Below are 18,920 nucleotides of genomic sequence, written 5' to 3'. Positions count from 1 at the left end.
CCCAACAGACAAACTTGCCACCAATGAAAATACTTTTGTTTTGGTGTTCTCCCTCTGATCCTTATCTTGTCCCTCTTTTTACTTTCCCTTTTTTACATTTCCTTCTTATTCTGCGTTAGCATGCTTTTATTTCCCCTTTTTATTGATTTCATTTTAATGTCATTTTATATGTTTTTCTTCCTAATGCTTTTAATGTTTTATGCAAAGCACTAGTTGTTAAGGCCTTACAGGGTTTTTTTTTGTAATTTTTAATATTCGTCACTTTCCTCATGTGACTGTTTTAACAAATATCCCATCTTTAAACCTTTGTGATTTCTCCTCCCACTTAGTCCTACTTAACCTCTCCGTCCTTCTCTTTTCTCCAATTCCTCTCATGACAGTGTTAATCACAGTTATACGAATGGTGGAAATGACCACGAAGGCCAAAACCCAGAAGTAGATTTAGCCTTCATCTTCACCAAAGGCCGAATTTTAGCCCACTGTCTTTTCTTTTGGAGAACGCGAGCGCTTATATAACAGCATCACACCAAATGGGTGCAATTGAAGCTGAAAAGGCCAAGGAACCTCTTCACTTCCCCCTAAAAGATGATCCTCCCTCGCACATGCTCACTCCAATCTCTGTCTGCCTCCGTTTCCCTGTCAAACAAGAACACACATTTTCTTCCTTTGTGCAGCCTGTTTTTTTCCCTGACAGATGTAGACAGCTTCACAGCACCATTTGCTGATTGGAGCAGTTAAAGGCCCAATCGCCTCTCATGGGCCACTTGTCTCTGACATTTTTGCTGATTACATCGGGCCATCAGTGGTTCCTTTTTTGAGTGGCTGCATGTAAAAAAAAAAAAAAAGGTCTCTTACAATGCCACTTCTTTGTTCCTCACTCGACTGACTTCACACTGATCACACTTAATACTGTTTTTTTGAGCTCAGCAATTTTTGTATCTGACTATCCATCTGTCCGTCCCCTTGTTAATAGATCACTACGTGGCTGTCAAAATTGCAAGAGTAGGTCATCTGATTATATAAGGTGTGCGTGCACAGATACCAGTGCCTGCATTGTACAAGCCTTTGTAAGTGAATGGATCTAGCATGCTAGCTGACTCAGTAAATGAGGTGTGAAAGAAGCCTCCTCGCACGTAGGAGTCAGTCAGGCTGAGATGAATGAAATAGGAGTTGTCCATTACACATCCTCCTCGGAGCTCGTCTCCGTTTCACCAGAGATATGTCATTCACACTCTCCACAGTCAGCTCTGTGAAGTGGTGTGATGACTATAACGATGCAAAACAATGGGTTGATATCACGTCACACCATTACACAGCTTTTGTCTCTCAAAGCACTTCATTCCACAATATGATATTATAAGTACAGTCAGAGAAACAAAACTGTACAACTACCCTTTGTTTATGATAGTTGGTTTTCATAGAGCTACGGACATATTTGACCATAAAATGTAATTTTTCAAAAACATGGAAAAAAGAAGAAAAACAATGTGTTTGTTCTCAAGTGTTGGGTGCTGTTATAGTTTGTTAAGACCAAAGACAAGAAAACATTTTGTGCAGTGAGATTACATACATCAGTTGACAGTTGACATATTTGAACTCAATCGAGAAAGTCGATCAGCGTTGAGACTCTCCTGATGTCACAGACATCCTCATCTAAAAGAGAATATCCGTGGGTTGTGTTCCCTCACATTATTCGAGTAAACACAAATGATCCTCCGGGCAAACTTGCCTGAGTAATGCAAAGTGAAGACTCGGTTAGCATCATCAGACTGTTAAAAGTAACTATGCCCTGACTGTGTGATGGGACTGGGAAGAACATGTAATTTTATCATTTAATTGATCAATTTTATTTATTTGTTGTATAGATTTTTTTCCATGTAGTTTTTTGTTTTGAATCCATTAATAATTCCAGTGACAGTGAGAGGTGTATGTCTGTTCTCAGTTTCCCACTGGGCCTTTGGGAGGTCGACAAACTACCAGATACCCAGAATGAAGAGAAAACTCCTTCTTCTGAATTAGATGTTATTTTTCATAACCAGGACACGTGCGTTCACACACATAATTACACACATGCGCACACACACGCGCACACACACGCACACACACACACACACACACACACACAAACATACCCACACAGATCGCTCACCTTCACACTCAGACGTGCACACACACAGGCACACAGCTGTATGGGCCCACACTTACACACACCCTCCCAGACCTTCTTTCATTTTAATGAAGCCTTTGGGAGCCTCTTCACATTAGAAGCCTAATGTAGCATTGTGTGAGGGACCGGGCACCAAATGAATGCTCACAGTAAAGCCATTCTGATGTGACTCTGAATTATGACTTCTGACTTAATGCGGTGAATTATATTTTCTGAATTATCGTGGTGCATTTAGAGTTTTGAAAGGTGGGTATTTAAATGCTATAGCATTTTTTTTCCCCTGGCCGCCAAAGGGAAAAATAATAATGGCAGTGAGTGAACTGAATTATATGCAGTTTGCTGCAGAAAAATATTTATCCTTGTGGTTTCATGCATTTTGGTTTGTGTGTATTTTTTGGCTCAGTCATGATAATGTGGAAACAATATGGAAAATGCCACAAAACGGTCAAGCGATGCTCTCAGCATTCAAACGATACACGCAGCACAATACAGTGTGATGTTCAAATGCTATACATGCACTTAATATCCCTTCTACTGTGTAGCACGTCTGCACTGTGAGGTGCTACAGGCACGGTTTGCCCTCCAGGGAGAATCTGGTGCAGCCTGAAGAGTTTGAAATGTTTAATACCGTTGGGAGCTCACTCTCTCTTTCTGCCACCGAATACAGTTCCCAGCGACTGTGTTTGTGTGCGCCAGCTCACACACATGGGGACCTGACTTATTATCCTGGGAACAGCTCGTAGACTCTGCTCCTCTACAAACTCCCCTGGGTGAACTCTGTTAATTCTCCAATATGTGTGGGTTTTGTGTGACTTTGTGTGGATGCAGTCGGGTGCCACCCGTTCTGTTTGCTTCAGTAATTTCACTTGAACCAGACGGCAACCCTTTCCGTCTGCGTGTTGGTACTTTGGGGAATCCAGCTGCTTTTTAGTGTGTCGTTACATTACAGTCACCAAGGTGTCCTTATTCCATACTAAGTATGAATATGATGATGCATGTGCTATATGCTAACATTGGCATGCGCTACTATAGGAATTAATTTAAAGTTGTATATCATCCTGCACATATCAGCACAGATTCACAGGGTCAACTCAAAGTCAAGTACATGTAATTGAGTTTGGGTGTAATTTCTCTGTCAGATCATTTTTCTAATGCAAAGTGAAATACTTTTATTCCTAGTTGTTTTTTTATTTTAATTTGCATGACATTAATGAGTTGTTCGCGGGTTCTCGTAATGCTAACAGAGACAACTTGATCCAAGGTAATCAGTAGTTGTGTCGATCAGTTTCTGCAATGTTTTAAGGACAGTCAGAAAGGTTTCCTTTTTTTAAATCACTGTATTCCACCTATAAATCAAGTACAAGAAGGCTATGAAACTCACTCAGAGAATCACTGCTCTATAAACAAGCTCGGAGGGAAAGATAACCAGGTATGGCAAGAAAGAGAAAGCAGGAGAAATATTCAAAGGAAATGCAGGACGAGGTCACAGTGAGAACACATTTTTTGTCTTTGTAAAGAAGGAGGAGTCATTGAGGCTGCTTGGAGCCAAACCTACATTTATCTACTTCCTCTCTCCTATGTTCTTTTTCCCCTTATATGTTCTCTTGAGTCCTATCTGATTTGAGGGGGTTGATATCAGATCCTTTGAGCTAAGCCAGTTATGTGTCTGGTTTATGTGTCTATCTGAGCTGATCAACCAAAGATGAAAGGATTGCGTGTCTGTTTGTGTAAATGAGAGAAATATAGACCCGGTGGGGGGAAGGATAAAGTGGCACCTAGAGTGAGAATTAATATCACACTGCTTCAACAATAAAACAAAATAGGGTTTAATATATTATAAGGTATAAAAAAAAGATTAAAAAAAACACCAATTTGTGGTTGGTTGTTTAAACCACCTTCTATTTTGCTTTGAGATGGAGAGTTCACCCAGGAGCAAAGATATTAAAGCAACACTTTCATTTTTTGCCACTGGGCCTTGCTGAGCGATATCATCCTCATCACGGCATCATTTTCACCTCAGACTCGCTAAACTGTCTGTCGGCAGCAGACAAACATCAGAAAGGCCTCGACTCCACAGGGATCGGTAACAAGAGAGATTCATATCAGCGGGCTGTTTAATCATTGGAGGATGGGACGCACTGTCAGACAAACGCATGCGCATGATAAATGGCTCGTGTGAATGAAAAGTCCTCCCCTTATAGATTAATCCCCAGTTGTCATCAGCAGTGTCCGGCTACTCAAACTCCCCTGCCATCTGTTGAGACCCCATTCACCCTGGCAAAACACATTCATGCACTTTGTGTACACACACACACACACACACACACACACACACACACACACACACACACACACACACACACACGATGTGTGGGCTAGATTGCAGTCACTCAGTGGGGGAAAATTATTGTCAGTGGATTCCCTTATGAAAATGCATGCTCTTACACATAGCCACGGCCAGATACACATACATAGTCAGACATACATGTACAGTAACAAATCATAAACTTGAAAAATGGCCAAAACCGTGTCGGTCAGCAGGTCATCAAATGACTCGTCACTTCTAAAGGACTTATCTCGATGTACCATATTAAAGATCAGGTATTTTCTCTGTGCTAAGATATCATAAATAAATGTCGTTAATGTCAAGTGCATACTTTGTATTGTTGTTTTTCGCTTAAGGTCCTGTAGCGCAACGTACAAGAGGCATTAGAGTTTCACTTCAAACATTGTTTGAAAAGGCACACAGAGAGAAAGTATCTACACAACTATAAAAGTATCTATATGGCAAAACCACACCGATCATTACCATTCCAAGTACTTTTCCCTCATTGTGAGTGTTTTCTCTATTATGTCATGTAGTGTCAGTTATCTGACGAACTGCTGACAAGGGAAGCTGTCGAGTAAACATAGGTAATTGTTCTTCATTGCTGTTTCTTCCCTGTATTGCAATCCTGTGGTTGTGGACTCTTAATAGGCTTCATATCAGAAATGTTACATATACTCAAGAAAGCATCTATATGGAGAAAAGTAGACCATAAGTATCATAAAAGTATATTTTACAATGCATGTGTTTTTACATGTTTTTCTGTCACCCACTCTCTCTCGCTCTCTCTCTCTCGTTCTCTCTCTCTCTTACACACACACGCACGCACGCACACACACACACACACACACACACACACACACACACACACACACACACACACACACACGTATCAGACTGATTTCTGTCACCAATCAGGCTCCATTTTCCAACCAAATTAATTCTTTCTAATTTGGGGCTTCCAGTGGTCAACCCCCTGTGGTGCTGCAACTGAGCTGTGTCTGAGTGTGTGTGTGTCTGTGTGTGTGCTTGTGCGCGCGTGCATGTTTACTTTTGTGTCTGTATGAAGTTGGGAACATTCCACAATAGATCTTAATTGAGAAGACGGACTGCAATCAGCACGTTCTTGTAGGAAATCATTAAATCATTTTGTACTCCCCTCTCTTTCTCTCTCTCCTCCTCTCAGTGATTAGCATGGTAATGATGGCATCCTGAATATGTCCATCAGAAAATTCTGACATCTGTAGCCTCTCCACTTTTTTTGCTCAGGAAATTAAAGTGAAAATGAAAGAGAGACAGAAAAAGAAAAAGAAAAACCAGCCAGCTCTTGCAATTGATGTAGTGTATTAAAAAAGACAGAATGTCCCTCTTGCATTTGATTCTCGTAAACGTGTAAGAGGAAGACATGAACAAAAAAAAAAGGCATTCATTGCTGCTGGTGGCATAAACATTGACTAAATGGTGTACATTTCTGTTGACATGAGAAAGTAAACTGATCGTATAGATCTCATTATAGGTTTATGACGACCTTGATTGAACAACCTTTGTCTGTTTTGCTCGTCATGATGCTATTTATACCATTAAAGTGATGAACATGGTAATTTAGCCTTGTGTTCTGCCAGGATTCTCTAAATTTCAGCTTTTTGTGTTTTTTTTAATTCAATTCAAATCGTTTACAGGAATTACTGGAATTTCTGTGTCAGCCACATCATTAAGTGTGAGAACATTTGTAGCGAACAAATGAAAGTAGAAGAAACTAGGATTTCAGACCTAGGAAATATTTCTCCTTGAATATATTGAGTCTCCCAGTCTGACGAGTATCTGATAATGACCTTTCTCCTAATAAGTAAAGATTCACATTTCTTAAACAATAGAGACAACACTCTTAAAATTACTTTGTCTGTATCGTAGAAACTGCAGGCATTATAACGAGCATGTACTGCACCCTGAGATTCAATCGAGTGGGAAAAAAAGAAAAGAAAAGTACCTACCAGAAATCTTTACAGATTTAATTATAATCTAAATGTATTTTTCTTTTTCCCCTCTCAACTTTTTGAAATGAAATGCTTTGCAGCCTTGACTCTTTAGACGTTGGATCCAGTATTACACATACGCGATACATGGTGTGAGCCACTTAGGTGTTTTTCTAAGAGAGGAAAAGAACATGTCTTTGGTGTAAGTGAGCACAGAAAGAGGAAGGAATGTTAATGGAATCTTAATTTTATTCAAAGCAAACGACTATCGATGACAAGCGTCACGTGCATTGACTTAGCTTATAATGAAGTAATTACTAAATAAAAATGTTTTGGCTACACCTCGTGTGAAGAATGTCTCCCAGCTTGTCCTTGCTATGTCCACCATCATTCGTAGACAGTTTAGCAATTAATGCTCATTCTAAGAGTTGACTAATTATTAAGTGATAGTTCCAAAATGTTCTATTAAAAAAAAAAAAAAGTTTCACATTGATTTATAGATCTATTTCGAACAACGGCATAATTTAGATGAAAATTAACCAATATATTTATCAAATGTTTTTAGCACTTCAGTGTTGTGCAGCTAATTATCAAACATATTTGTTGGTTTGAATAATTATTTATGCAAACCAACATATTTCACTGATTTTGCAACTGCCTTTTTCTATTTGAACATGAAAATCGAACAACTTTTTTTTGTATTTGTTCTTGTCTCCCGATCTCTCTTTCTCTGTCTCTTCTGTCTCATTAGGAGATGGCCAAGATATTGAATCATCCGCGTGTCTATGCCTTCCTTCATATTCCTGTGCAGTCGGCCTCAGACAGTGTACTGATGGACATGAAGAGGGAGTATTGCATCGATGACTTCAAAAGAGTGGTGGACTTCCTCAAAGAGCGGTAAGGCAGGACGTAGTGATAACTGAAAAACACGTTTTAGAAAATGTATTAGAAATCAAACACACTTTCTTCAACCAATCGCTCATTGACATAAGTATTCAGACCCGTTGCTGTGTCACTAAATTGTGGTTATGTGCATGCTGATGTATTTAATTATCCCTGAGATGAATTTGATTGGAACCCACATGTGGCAAATTGACATAACCTGACATAGTTTAGAAACTCACACACCTGTTTTTATAAAGTCTCATAATTCACAACGCATGTCATTACCAGAACCAAGCCATGGGAGTCTGTGTCGACGTTAGCCATGAACATTGGTGCCGAGACGTAAATCAGGGACTTGTTTGAAATGGTGAACATATTTTTGGTGCATTATGAAACTTTAGTGAGCCAGCTGAGTACACGATCCTTCAGTGTGGCCCAGAATGCATTTGAATTCACACTGCTAAACAAACGTGTCCCAGACCATCGCTGAAAGGGATCAGATCTCAAATGTGTCCTCAATGCTTCTTGGGTGCCTTTTGCTGTAGAGTTGCTGTGGTAGTCTGTGTTGTTGGTGTTACTGTATCAAAGAACACACTGATTACATAAGTTCTCCAATGGCCCCACCATTTAATCTCTTTAATAAAACTAATTTGGATCATTTTAATGTTAAATATTAATTGGAATATGTCTGCTCAGTGCAGCGGCAGGACATCGTCTCATAACATAATGAGAGGAGAGCCTTTGATTTTCAAGTAAAGCAATGGCCCACATTTGGCTGTTACCAGTTGGCAGTTCACGGATTCTCACTGAACTTGACAGGATCTGCCAAGATGATTGGGATAAACTACCCAAAGGTTAGCAAAGCTGTAGAGACTTGCCCAAGAAGACTGGAAACAAATCTCTTTGTATTACCAGTCTGCACGGCAGCATGTTGTTGGCTCTCTAGGACATGGCGGAATTTTATTCAGTTGTGCTTCTGGTTGTGTGCTTAGGGGGCCTCTTTCACTGGGCTTCACAACACAGGCAACACTTTGCTGAGAACACAAAGAGAAGAGGGAGATGTGGCTGACAAAGCATTTGTTGAAAGTGTATCCATTTTCACTGTTGGATGAAAAAAAAAACTTCTCCGACCATGATAATAAGCCCTCAGTTCTTTTCAAAATCTCTCACTTTGTCTTCGGTCCCTCTGCCGATCATCTGTCCTTCATCACGTCATCGCTTCACATGGTTTTACACTTGATTAAAGTTCTGGTGGAAACTGATGCGGGACACTTTGAATGTTTGAGCTTTTCTTCCTCACTCACTTCATGACCAAGCTATGTTCCTCCAAACTATTCACATTGACCAATATATATACTATGGATTTTAAAGCCACACATGTACAATCCTGACAAGGATTAAACACTGCCCCGCACAGAAAATCCGTATTTTCTAAAACATGCACATAATGCATGGATTTGACCTCTGACCCTTCAAAAATGATGAGAAATGATGCAAATGTAATCTTTTACTTCATGAGAGATAATCTGTCATTGAATTTGAGTATGATTACTTTTGGCAGTACATGTCAGGGACGGTGAATGAATATAGAATTGATTCAACGATAATACGCTATGAAGGGATTCATATGAAAATGAGTCACATTTCTGCCTTAAATCTCTAGGTATTATTCTATCCTTTATAAGAAAGATGCTTATGTATGCAATGGTACATTATATTAAAGCATGTTAATGCTGTTTCCAAAACATTATTTTTAAGAAACAAAATCCATCACATGATGGATATAGATTTGCTTCCATCCAAATCCAGATCATCATGAAAGTGAACTTTATTCAGTGCAGAGCATTGCAGCTGTACATGGCAACACTTTTCTCTGATGAATTTGTCTTGTTCCCATGTATAAAAACATGCAGATTAATATTGAGTTTGATATAAGCAGAGGAGATCTGTGTACTGTACTGTAACAATCAATAGATTTCATGCAACTACATCCATGCCAGAGGTTTCCTACTAATATATGGAATAATCTGTTTACAAGGAAATATTCCCACACTTTTACAAAACCTGTATTGCTTTAGAATCGCTTACTGATCCTTTAATTGTCAAAATCAGTCTGATGACATCCTATTTGCAATTTACTGTAGTTTAACTGAAGGTTTATTCTTGGTCTCGACTAAAACTATAGACAAAAATGTTTGTTTTTCAATGAATGAGACTAGACGGCATAGTCCAGCGTTCTGGTCAACTAAAGCCAAACCAAAAATAAAATGACTGACTAAATGACTACAACTAACATGAACGAAATGTTCTTTTTCTTGCCTCTTTGTTTTATCCCAAACGTTGTAGTTTGTGCCTGTACACATTTGCGCTTTCTTTTCTTACTTTTTTTCTGGGGAAATATGTGTGGGTGACAATCATATAACTTAAATTGTAAACTGTTCTCTCTTCCTCTCAGCACCTAAACACACACAAATATGTTTTTTTTTTTTTTTTTAAAAGCTTCTGATTGGGCGCAGTGTGTGGTCATTTCGTCATCTATACTTGAAGGCTTCGCCATTCCTTCAAATCCTCCCTTTTAAGTTCACTCTGAAGAGGCCTCGCACTGAGGAGTGATGCCGCTGTGTTTGCTTTAACACGGACTCAGATGCTTATCTGTGTGTGTGTGTGTGTGTGTGTGTGTGTGTGTGTGTGTGTGTGCTCTACAATGCTTTTTAGGTATTCGTTAAGTGTGGAGCAGAGGTCTCTCTCTCCATGTCTCCAGTTGTTTTTTTAGTGTTCAGTAGAAATTTAAACTCTGTGACACTGATCCGGCCAAAATCTCAAAGACCATGCACGCAGAGGCACACTTACACACACATACACAAACTTGCCACATGCAGGGTATCATGTCATAAGATTGTGTTTACATAAACTGTCTGGCTAACCCCTTTTGTGTGTTGTGTGTCTTTGTATGTGTGTGTGGATGATTACTCAGTTTCTGGCTTCTGTTACTAAAACACACATTCATATACACATGTGTGATGCTGGTTGTGTGAAATCAATACCAGTACACATCCAGTGGCCTGATGCATTTGGCTGCTGCTGTCACGGCTGGGGTGTAGTTTGAAGTCTGGGAGCGAGTCCAGGGCTTCGGACAAGCCAAGAAACACACTCACTCACTGTATGAGTGAGTGTTGCTGTGCGTGGGAAAGAGTAGGGGTGTGCTGGAGTGTGTGTGTGTGTGTGTGTGTGTGTGTGTGTGTGTGTGTGTGTGTGTGTGTGTGTGTGTGTGTGTGTGTGTGTGTGTGTGTGTGTGTGTGTGTGTGTGTGTGTGTGTGTGTGTGTGTGTGTGTGTGTGTGTGTGTGTGTGTGTGTGTGTGAAATATAAACAGTTTTTTTGAGGGCCCTTTTTAAAGCACCTAATATTTAAATTATATTTCAGAAACTTCCATGAGATGTTGGAGAGAGATAAAAAGTTAGAAACTTGGCATGTCAAGTGTGTGTGGCTACATCCACATTACAATTTTCTTTTTCTTTTGAAAAAGCATCGCTGCTGCTAGTTGTACGACTGCTAAGTCGCTTCATTTCAAACTGGTACTTTCATGAAAACCTGAACAGCTCAAGGTGGAAGAGGAAGCTCTGTCAGCATGTGGTTGTGAGTCAGCCACACAAGTGACTGTGGACGTTCTTACAATCACGCCTTAGTATAGACACGTTTAGTTCACCTGAGTTCACGATGAGACAGGCAGAGACCTTGTGCAGGTATGTGTGAGGTCAGGGCTTATCTGACTGACACACAGCAGAAGACAAATGTATGTCTCTTTCTGAAGCACTTACGCCACCAACGCTGAAGAGGTCATGATGGGTCAGACGCCTCTGGCCCTCCTTATCAGAGAAAAGCAGCAAACACATCAGACCTCCCTCCTTGACATCCTTCATGGCGCAGGATCTTGAACCCTATCCTGGACTTACGTTTTGTTGTGTGAAGGCAGATTTTTGGTGCAAAGTGTTTCTTTGTCTCTTAGTCTTCACGTTTCTGTGCAAAAAGACACCACTGCTGAGTGAGGGCGAGTAATGAGTAAGTGATGTGGAAACTGAAACAAAATATTTTTGTTTCATTACCAGTCAAGATCGGAAAATTATTGGTGACTCTTGGCAACATTGCAATTTTAAAAAAAATGCCCATGAAACATCAAAAAGGAGGAGCAGAGTGGACGGCAGTTCCTGCTGGTCTGGTTTGTGTCTCGAGATCCTTCAAGCTACTTCTGTTTTTTACACTGTTAAAAAACAAAAAAATATATGTCCAGAAAATCTACAGAGCTAAAACGGCTCAGAACCCAAAGTAATCCCCAACCATACTCTCACACATGAGGCGTTTTTTTCTCATGACCATTCACATACACTGGTCCAGTGTAAACAGGAAGCAGATGATCTGTTTGCAGTTGGTTGCTTAGTTGCAGAAAACACTACGAACAAGAAACGGCAATGGCGAAAAGTAAGGACCAGTAAGGACTTCTTTTTTAGGAGCAATTATGAAGTGGGAGTGTTACTGAAAGTAAGCAATGCTTCAGTCACTTCAGTTTCTGTCTGTCCAGACTAAAACGCAACAATTTTAGGCGCTCGCAAAACTCAGTAGTGATGAACGTAGCAATGTATTGTTATGGAAGGAGCATTACACTTAGTCGTCTAAAAATAGATACAGTATACGTTGTTTTTAATCTAAGAATCATTATGCTGTATACATAACCATCACATAAATATAAAGGTACAAATCCATCCATTATAATATACAGTTTATCATATCAACACAGGAAGAAAATAAAACATGGTTTTCTCTTGAACAAATCCTGCAATTTTCCAGCAGTGGAAAGTAAAACAAATCACACAAATTAAGTATATATTTGCAATTTAACCAGATACGAACCAAACGCTGCGCTCTGGGGAGAAAAGGAAAAAAAAAGTAATTTGTCACACAACAGCTCATTCGAACGATTTGATTTGTTCCACAGTTAAACATGAATCGAGAATAAAGGTCTCTGGACGGTCGACTGCCCAAACCTCCTGTCACCGAAAGTCCATTCACACTTTTCAAATCTAATGGTGAACCATTGCTTCTCTGACCCTTATTGAAGCATGTCAAGATGAACTGGTGAAAGAAAATCAATTCTTTGTTTCTAGGGTTGTGGTCATTATGAAAGACTTTAACATTTTATTTAACAACCTTGACGAACTGGAGAACACAAAATACTGTTAGCGTGATGGATTCAGTTCAATTTGCGTCAACATTATTGGCTCTTTGAGTATACTATGCATTTTCTTTCATTCAGCATCGTTCATTGTATTTTAATATCCGTACATTGCTTCCAGTTTCAGGGCGCTATTTTAATCATATGTATCATTTGATTGTCCTCTTTAATATGTTCCCTAATTCACGCATAGCTTTTCCAAAGGAGTAGTCCATATCCACAGAGAAACACTGAATTAAATATACTTTCCTCTGAATGACATAATAACCAATTTCTCCAGGTTGTTATAGCACATTGTTTTATGCCATGGATAATTCTAACAATCAGTGGCATGATTATTTCATTAAAATGGTTAATTTGTCCTCGTCTGCCAACACAGACCATATTTTTTCCACTCTTTTCTCCCTGCTCCTATCAATTAAAATCACATAATGAAGTACAGTCTTTATGTGATGATGTATGGAGAAAATCCTGTTACGGTGGAATAAGGCTGTTACAGAGCGAGTGAATATGGTCAGAGGATTTTCCACAGTCGTTTCGTATAGTTTGCTATAATATAGGGCTGATTTTTTTTTCCTTTTTCCCCTCGACTACTCTCGAGGATTAAGTGTGTTTGAACCACAGGGGCCAAAGATGAAACGCCTGGAAAGGAATAGTTATGCGTCTGTGGGTTGGGGATTGGTTGTGTGTGCGTGGGGGAGCAGATTCTGGCAATATTAATGTTGAACTTTAGGGTTAGTGGAGTTAAGGAGAAGGGGGGGGGGGGGGCTTTCCCTCAGGGTGGTAGGTTGGTTTCCCTGGAGGCTAAATGTTCCTGACCTCTGAAAACCCTTTCAGTCTCAGGCCACAGAGGTTCTTCTCCCAAGGAGACACAGTCACTTTGATGCCCGTCAGCTGTGTATATTTAACTTTTTTTTTTTTTATTTAAAAATTCCATAATGTTTGTATTATTGAAAAAAAAGATGAAGAAAACCAATGATGAATACTAATAGTGTTCAAAGTATTGGAAGTTTACAGATTTCACAGTTGTGGCCCCACAGGGATGAGGATTTGGATAGGTCAACAGGTGATTAATCTATGTGATCCCATCAGCTGACTGATACAATGACCCTTGACCTACAACATGACCTGTGACAACCTGGGACTCCCCAGTCAATCTCCATTCGAGCGTTTAGTCAACATGTAAACCTACTTACCATCGCGTCACACAACTCTATTCTTTCACTTAAGGCACGAAACCAATTCCGTCGTTCTTGCTGTCGCCTCTTTTAAATTTCACAACCCGTTCACCCCTGTTTTGCATTAAAAAAGAACATTCTTAATGCTGCACCTGGTTTCATTTAATAACCCACAATAATCTGACAGGTTGTGTTTTTAATTTGTCATCATTGCTGCAGAAAGACATCAGAGAGAGAGCTTTTATCCGAACATTGTCTCTTTTCCCTTGCCCGGGAGGAATTTAATTTTGAAATAAACAGCACACGCACACAACAGAGTCAGGCCTGTCTGTGGGTGGTCTCTGGACCTTTCAGCACATTATCAGTCCAGATTCAGAGGCACAACCTATTATGTTCAAAGTGAAAAGAACATTTTAACACACTTTTTTTTACAAATATACTGTCGATCAAATCACCCCGGTGAGTCATTGAGCTAAAACTCCCACTCCCAAAATGCCATAATCAGCCCAGTGATCTGATGTCTAAACAGGATTGTGACTAGTACGAAACTGTTTCAAGATAACGTGCTCACCTAAGTGGTTCAACCAAATGACCTTTGTTGTCTACATTAACACCTGAACAGTTAAATGGCAGTTTACCCCAGTGGCTCTCATGGTTTTGCTTTGTCTTTAGTGAACAGAACTTTTAGAGGCGCAGTATTAGGATTCATAAACACTCACATAGCAATAAAAAAATATACACTACATTGTGTCCAGAGCAGATTAGTTGTGTTGGTCACACTCATACTGTACAGATAACTAAAGAGCATGATTAAATTAATGAAAATTATATTCAGGTTGCATTACTCGTGTTATCTTTCTGCTGTCACCATGAGATTCAGACATGCTTAATTTTGAATATCTCCATATTAGTCATTGTGCCACCACTTGTATCAAAGTAAAAGTTATTATTTTTTTAAATTATTAGTTTTTATTTAAATCTCACAACAGTCATGAGTTGATTGCTTAAGCCCCTAGGCACCTTTGAGTGTCGGTAATGTGGTGCAATGTCCCGGCACAGTGACGCTGTGACTGTTGATATAGTGTTCTGATGATAAGATTTCTGTCTGTCTCAGACTCTCATGAGTGTAGCCACCGTTTCTCTCCAAACAAATGGCCTCCAGACATTTGTGTGCAGTCTGTCTGTCTGTCTGTCTGTCTGTCTGTCTGTCTGTCTGTCTGTCTGTCTGTCTGTCTGTCTGTCTGTGTGTGTGTGTGTGTGTGTGTGTGTGTGTGTGTGTGTGTGTGTGTGTGTGTGTGTGTGTGTGTGTGTGTGTGTGTGTGTGTGTGTGTGTGTGTGTGTGTGTGTGTGTGTGTGTGCGTGCGTGCGTGCGTGCGTGCGTGCGTGCGTGCGTGCGTGCGTGCGTGCGTGCGTGCGTGCGTGCGTGCGTGCGTGCGTGCGTGCGTGCGTGCGCGCGTGTTAGTCATCTCTATTAGTCTCGAGGAGTGACATGGGTTATATCAAACCTCCCTGGGTTACAGCAAGACACATGCATCAGTAGCGTGACTACCCAGCGTGGAGACAGTGTTTTGTTGTTGAAGACAAACCTTCATTAGTTCACACTCACGCACTCGCACACTTTAAGGGTTAAGGTATCGGCCGGGGCTAATGTTTCACTGGAATAGTGGGAGGGGCGGCAGTTCCTTTGAGGCAGGTGTCTCTGCTTGTGTGTGTGTTTGGGAGAGGCGAGTTAGGGGGAAAGCGACGGTAAGAGAGGCGGGAAGAGAGCGAGGAGCAATACAGGTATACCGCGATAACCTGCCACACTGGCGCGACATGTCAACAATTCACCGCTCCTTTATCTTCACCTTTCCCTCCGGCTGATGATTCAGCAAGTTAAGTAAATGAAGCAGTTTGAGTTTCTGTGTGTGTACTTTGACACTCAGTCCCTTATTTAGAAACCTTTATTCAACCACATATATATAGAAGGAATATGAGAACATGTAGAGCAACGATGGTTTAGTCATCACATCCACTGCGAGCATTTCACACATGTACACGCTTCTGTGTTAAAAACCCACCTGTCGGTAACCAAGTTTTCTCATCAATATTTTGCTCAGGTACCAAGCAGATTTGAACTCATATATGTTAGTATCTGTTTGTGTATGTCGACTGTAAGTGTTACTGATTGTGTACAGAAGGGAATGAATCCAGGAAGAAGAGAAGGTGGGAGGGGGCCTTCCTGTCCACATACCTGGCTGTGTATGTCAGTAAGTCTAGTGCTGCGAACTGGCTCCGTTTAAACAACAGGAAAGCAGCAGAAAATGAGTCATTGACTTCACAACAAGCTGAAACTGTGTGTGAGAGAGAGATAGAGAGCCCGCGCACACACACACACACACACACACACACACACACGCGCACGCAGTCTGTGTGCACCGCAGGAGGAAGAAAGCATAGATGGACACTTTGGTAAATGGTGTGTGCGCGTGTGTCAGAGCAGAAGTGAAACTCGGTGCTTCCCAGTGGTCATAAAGAGCAGGTGGCAAAACAGCCCGACCCATAAACAAACCCTGCCAGAATAATTTAGAAAGAACGAGGTGTTCTTATTTCCTCAAATTACATCACCGTAACGGCCTTGACCCCATACAAAGAAGAAACAACAATTTTAAGATTATAAAATAAATTGATGTAAATGTATCACTCCTCTGTTGTTCATGATCAACTAATCGTTTTCATGATGAGTTTGGGACAAAGTTACTTGGGCATTACAGACATGGTCCTCTAGTCCATAATTGTTATTCTAATCAAAGGTATTCTTTGTTGTGGGTATGACTCACGGGCCTCAGTGTTATCTGGGCCGAGGTTATGTTTGAGGTCCCCTCACTTGTTATACATTTGCTTTATTTGGATAAAGGAAGCAGTGGTATTTGTTTCTCGTATTCCCTCAAACTAATCTTTTTTGTGCACCAGTGTGGGAAAGTACACCGACTTGTTTCCCACTAGAGAATGTACGGCCAGTACAAACTGAAAGTGCATGAGAGCAGGACAGACTGTTTGTCCTCGTGGTTATTAGGTATCGTTTTGCCTTTTGAGTTTCATCATAAATTAAATTTGGCTCCATACAGGGAAAAAATATATATCTTCTCGTCACATCTGAATGCACCCAGAGTTAGCCATTGGCTTGATAAGAGTAGAATGTTTAGATTTTGGTTACAGACACACACACACACACACACACACACACACACACACACACACACACACACACACACACTCTGTCAACACCTGCATCTTCACAGGGAGGCCTCACTGGGAGTAAAGTAGCATGGCAGCTCAATGTGAACATGTAAACAGCGTCTCCCAAACATAATGGAAAGTAAAGCAACAAGGCAGCGGAGTGCTAACTTCCCATGTGCTCGCAGCCTCCCAGTGTTCACACACAGGCACACGTACACAAGGTCAACTGATACTTGGGTACATCAATCAGCACAGTCACTGTCTGACTCACCTTTTGGTCTCTCTCTCTCTTCCTCCCTTCCTCATATCAAATTTCTATTGCTCAGAGTGTTTGAATAAACATACCTTTGAAGGCCATCTGAGCTTACTTTCAACCACACAGTTTCACTCACAGTTGATGAAGAATAATCTGTTTGTGCGTGTGTTTGATTGAGACTTTTTTCCTTTTTTTCGCCCTTTTTTTAAATTATGCAACAGTTATTTCAGCCTCCAGTGGATGTTCACTGGCAGCAAGCCCTGCTGTGTCACCGCTTACGTGTTTGTGTACGCTTCAAAAATCCCTGTGAACTGTAAACAGTCCTCAGGGGGGGAAACTTGGCGCCTAAATATTAAGCTTGAAGGTTAAGTAATGTTTAGCAGTGTTGAGCTGTTAAACCAGAAGCAACACATTCTTGCCCCCATTCCATTTCAGTTTATTCACTGTTTCAGGTTTATATGAAGCTTTGTAACTCAAGGCAGGACGGCTGTGAGAGGTTATATTTTGGTTTTGATGATAAGTAAATAATGCAGAATTGTAGTAAAGACAAAATATACATTAGATTTGTTTACATTGTTGAAGTGAACAAAATGTGAAATAGACATTCTCCTTCTTGACAATATAGTGTCACAATATGTTGCCAGTTTTTAATTAGTTGTCCTGATTTTACTGGAAATCACACAATAAAGGGGGAGTTAACTAGTTGCCCATGACAGGTTCGTCCTCAGTCTCAATAAAAGCCCATATGATGATTTTCCTGGGCTCTAGCGACCATCAGTGTAATGACTCATAAAATAGTCAGTTAAAAATAATTAGTCAGTTAATTACCTGTCTAGGCTTCAACGTCAATCAAGTCTTTTCTACACAACAGCGTCCACCCCTGGTTTTGGTTTCTCCTACTCTCACTGTTGAATGCTTTCAATTTAATTTTCTAGGCCTAACTGTGAGTAGGCTGTGAAGAAATATGTGTTTGCATCGCTAATATTGCCCATACTTGACTTGGTAGACAGCTAACCCGTGAGCAAACCCAGCTCCTCTATCAGTCGGAGAAGCAACTTCAGCCCCAAGCCCCTTTTCTTGTGTTGCAAGTCAGCTGGTCTGTATGTAGTGGTGAAAAGAAATTGCCCTTATCTAAGAAGCACTTTCATTATCGCTTATTTTTTGGCCTAACAATTACCCTTGTGGTCCTTGAAAACGTCGCCTTTACCAACTGATCTTTCTAGTATTTGGAACGTTCACTCATATCTCCCTCAGTACACAAAGAGAGATGTGTACGTTCTTGTTTTAGCAATATATGTCATTAACAACACCTGTCGCTCACTGTGTCAGTAGAATAAAGCCTGGACTCGAGACTAAGCATGTCCACCATCCATTTGATTCAGGTAAGGCTTTTATGTCCGGCATTTATCCAGAATGCTTGGATGTCGTCCATATCTGTGCGGGTCAGGTCAGCACACCAGGATAGAATGATGAATCATTTGCTGAGGGTATGTCAATGAAGGTTGGATTAAATTGAAATAAAGTGCAAAGAGACGGTCCATTTAACGCCTGGCTAGACAGTCACGTCTCTGTGTGTGTGTGGGTGTGGGTGTGGGTGGGTGGGTGTGTGTGTGTGTGTGTGTGTGTGTGTGTGTGTGTGTGTGTGTGTGTGTGTGTGTGTGTGTGTGTGTGTGTGTGTGTGTGTGTGTGTG

At 40.6% G+C, this 18,920-nt stretch overlaps 1 protein-coding gene across 2 annotated transcripts in view; it reads left to right on the top strand.

Moving 5' to 3' along the window:
- Positions 1 to 18,920, top strand: part of cdkal1 (CDK5 regulatory subunit associated protein 1-like 1) — a 195,511-nt gene that overhangs the window by 115,838 nt on the left and 60,753 nt on the right. For both annotated transcript variants that reach the window (XM_035629576.2, XM_035629575.2), the window contains exon 10: positions 7,218 to 7,363. In XM_035629576.2, the coding sequence (XP_035485469.2) occupies positions 7,218 to 7,363 (146 nt within the window). The remainder of the gene's footprint in view (positions 1 to 7,217; positions 7,364 to 18,920) is intronic.

Source organism: Scophthalmus maximus, chromosome 1 (genome assembly GCF_022379125.1).
Source record: "Scophthalmus maximus strain ysfricsl-2021 chromosome 1, ASM2237912v1, whole genome shotgun sequence".
Lineage (NCBI taxonomy): Eukaryota > Metazoa > Chordata > Actinopteri > Pleuronectiformes > Scophthalmidae > Scophthalmus > Scophthalmus maximus.
The sequence above is the reverse complement of the archived record's forward strand: the minus strand, read 5'-3'. Positions and strand labels throughout refer to the sequence as shown.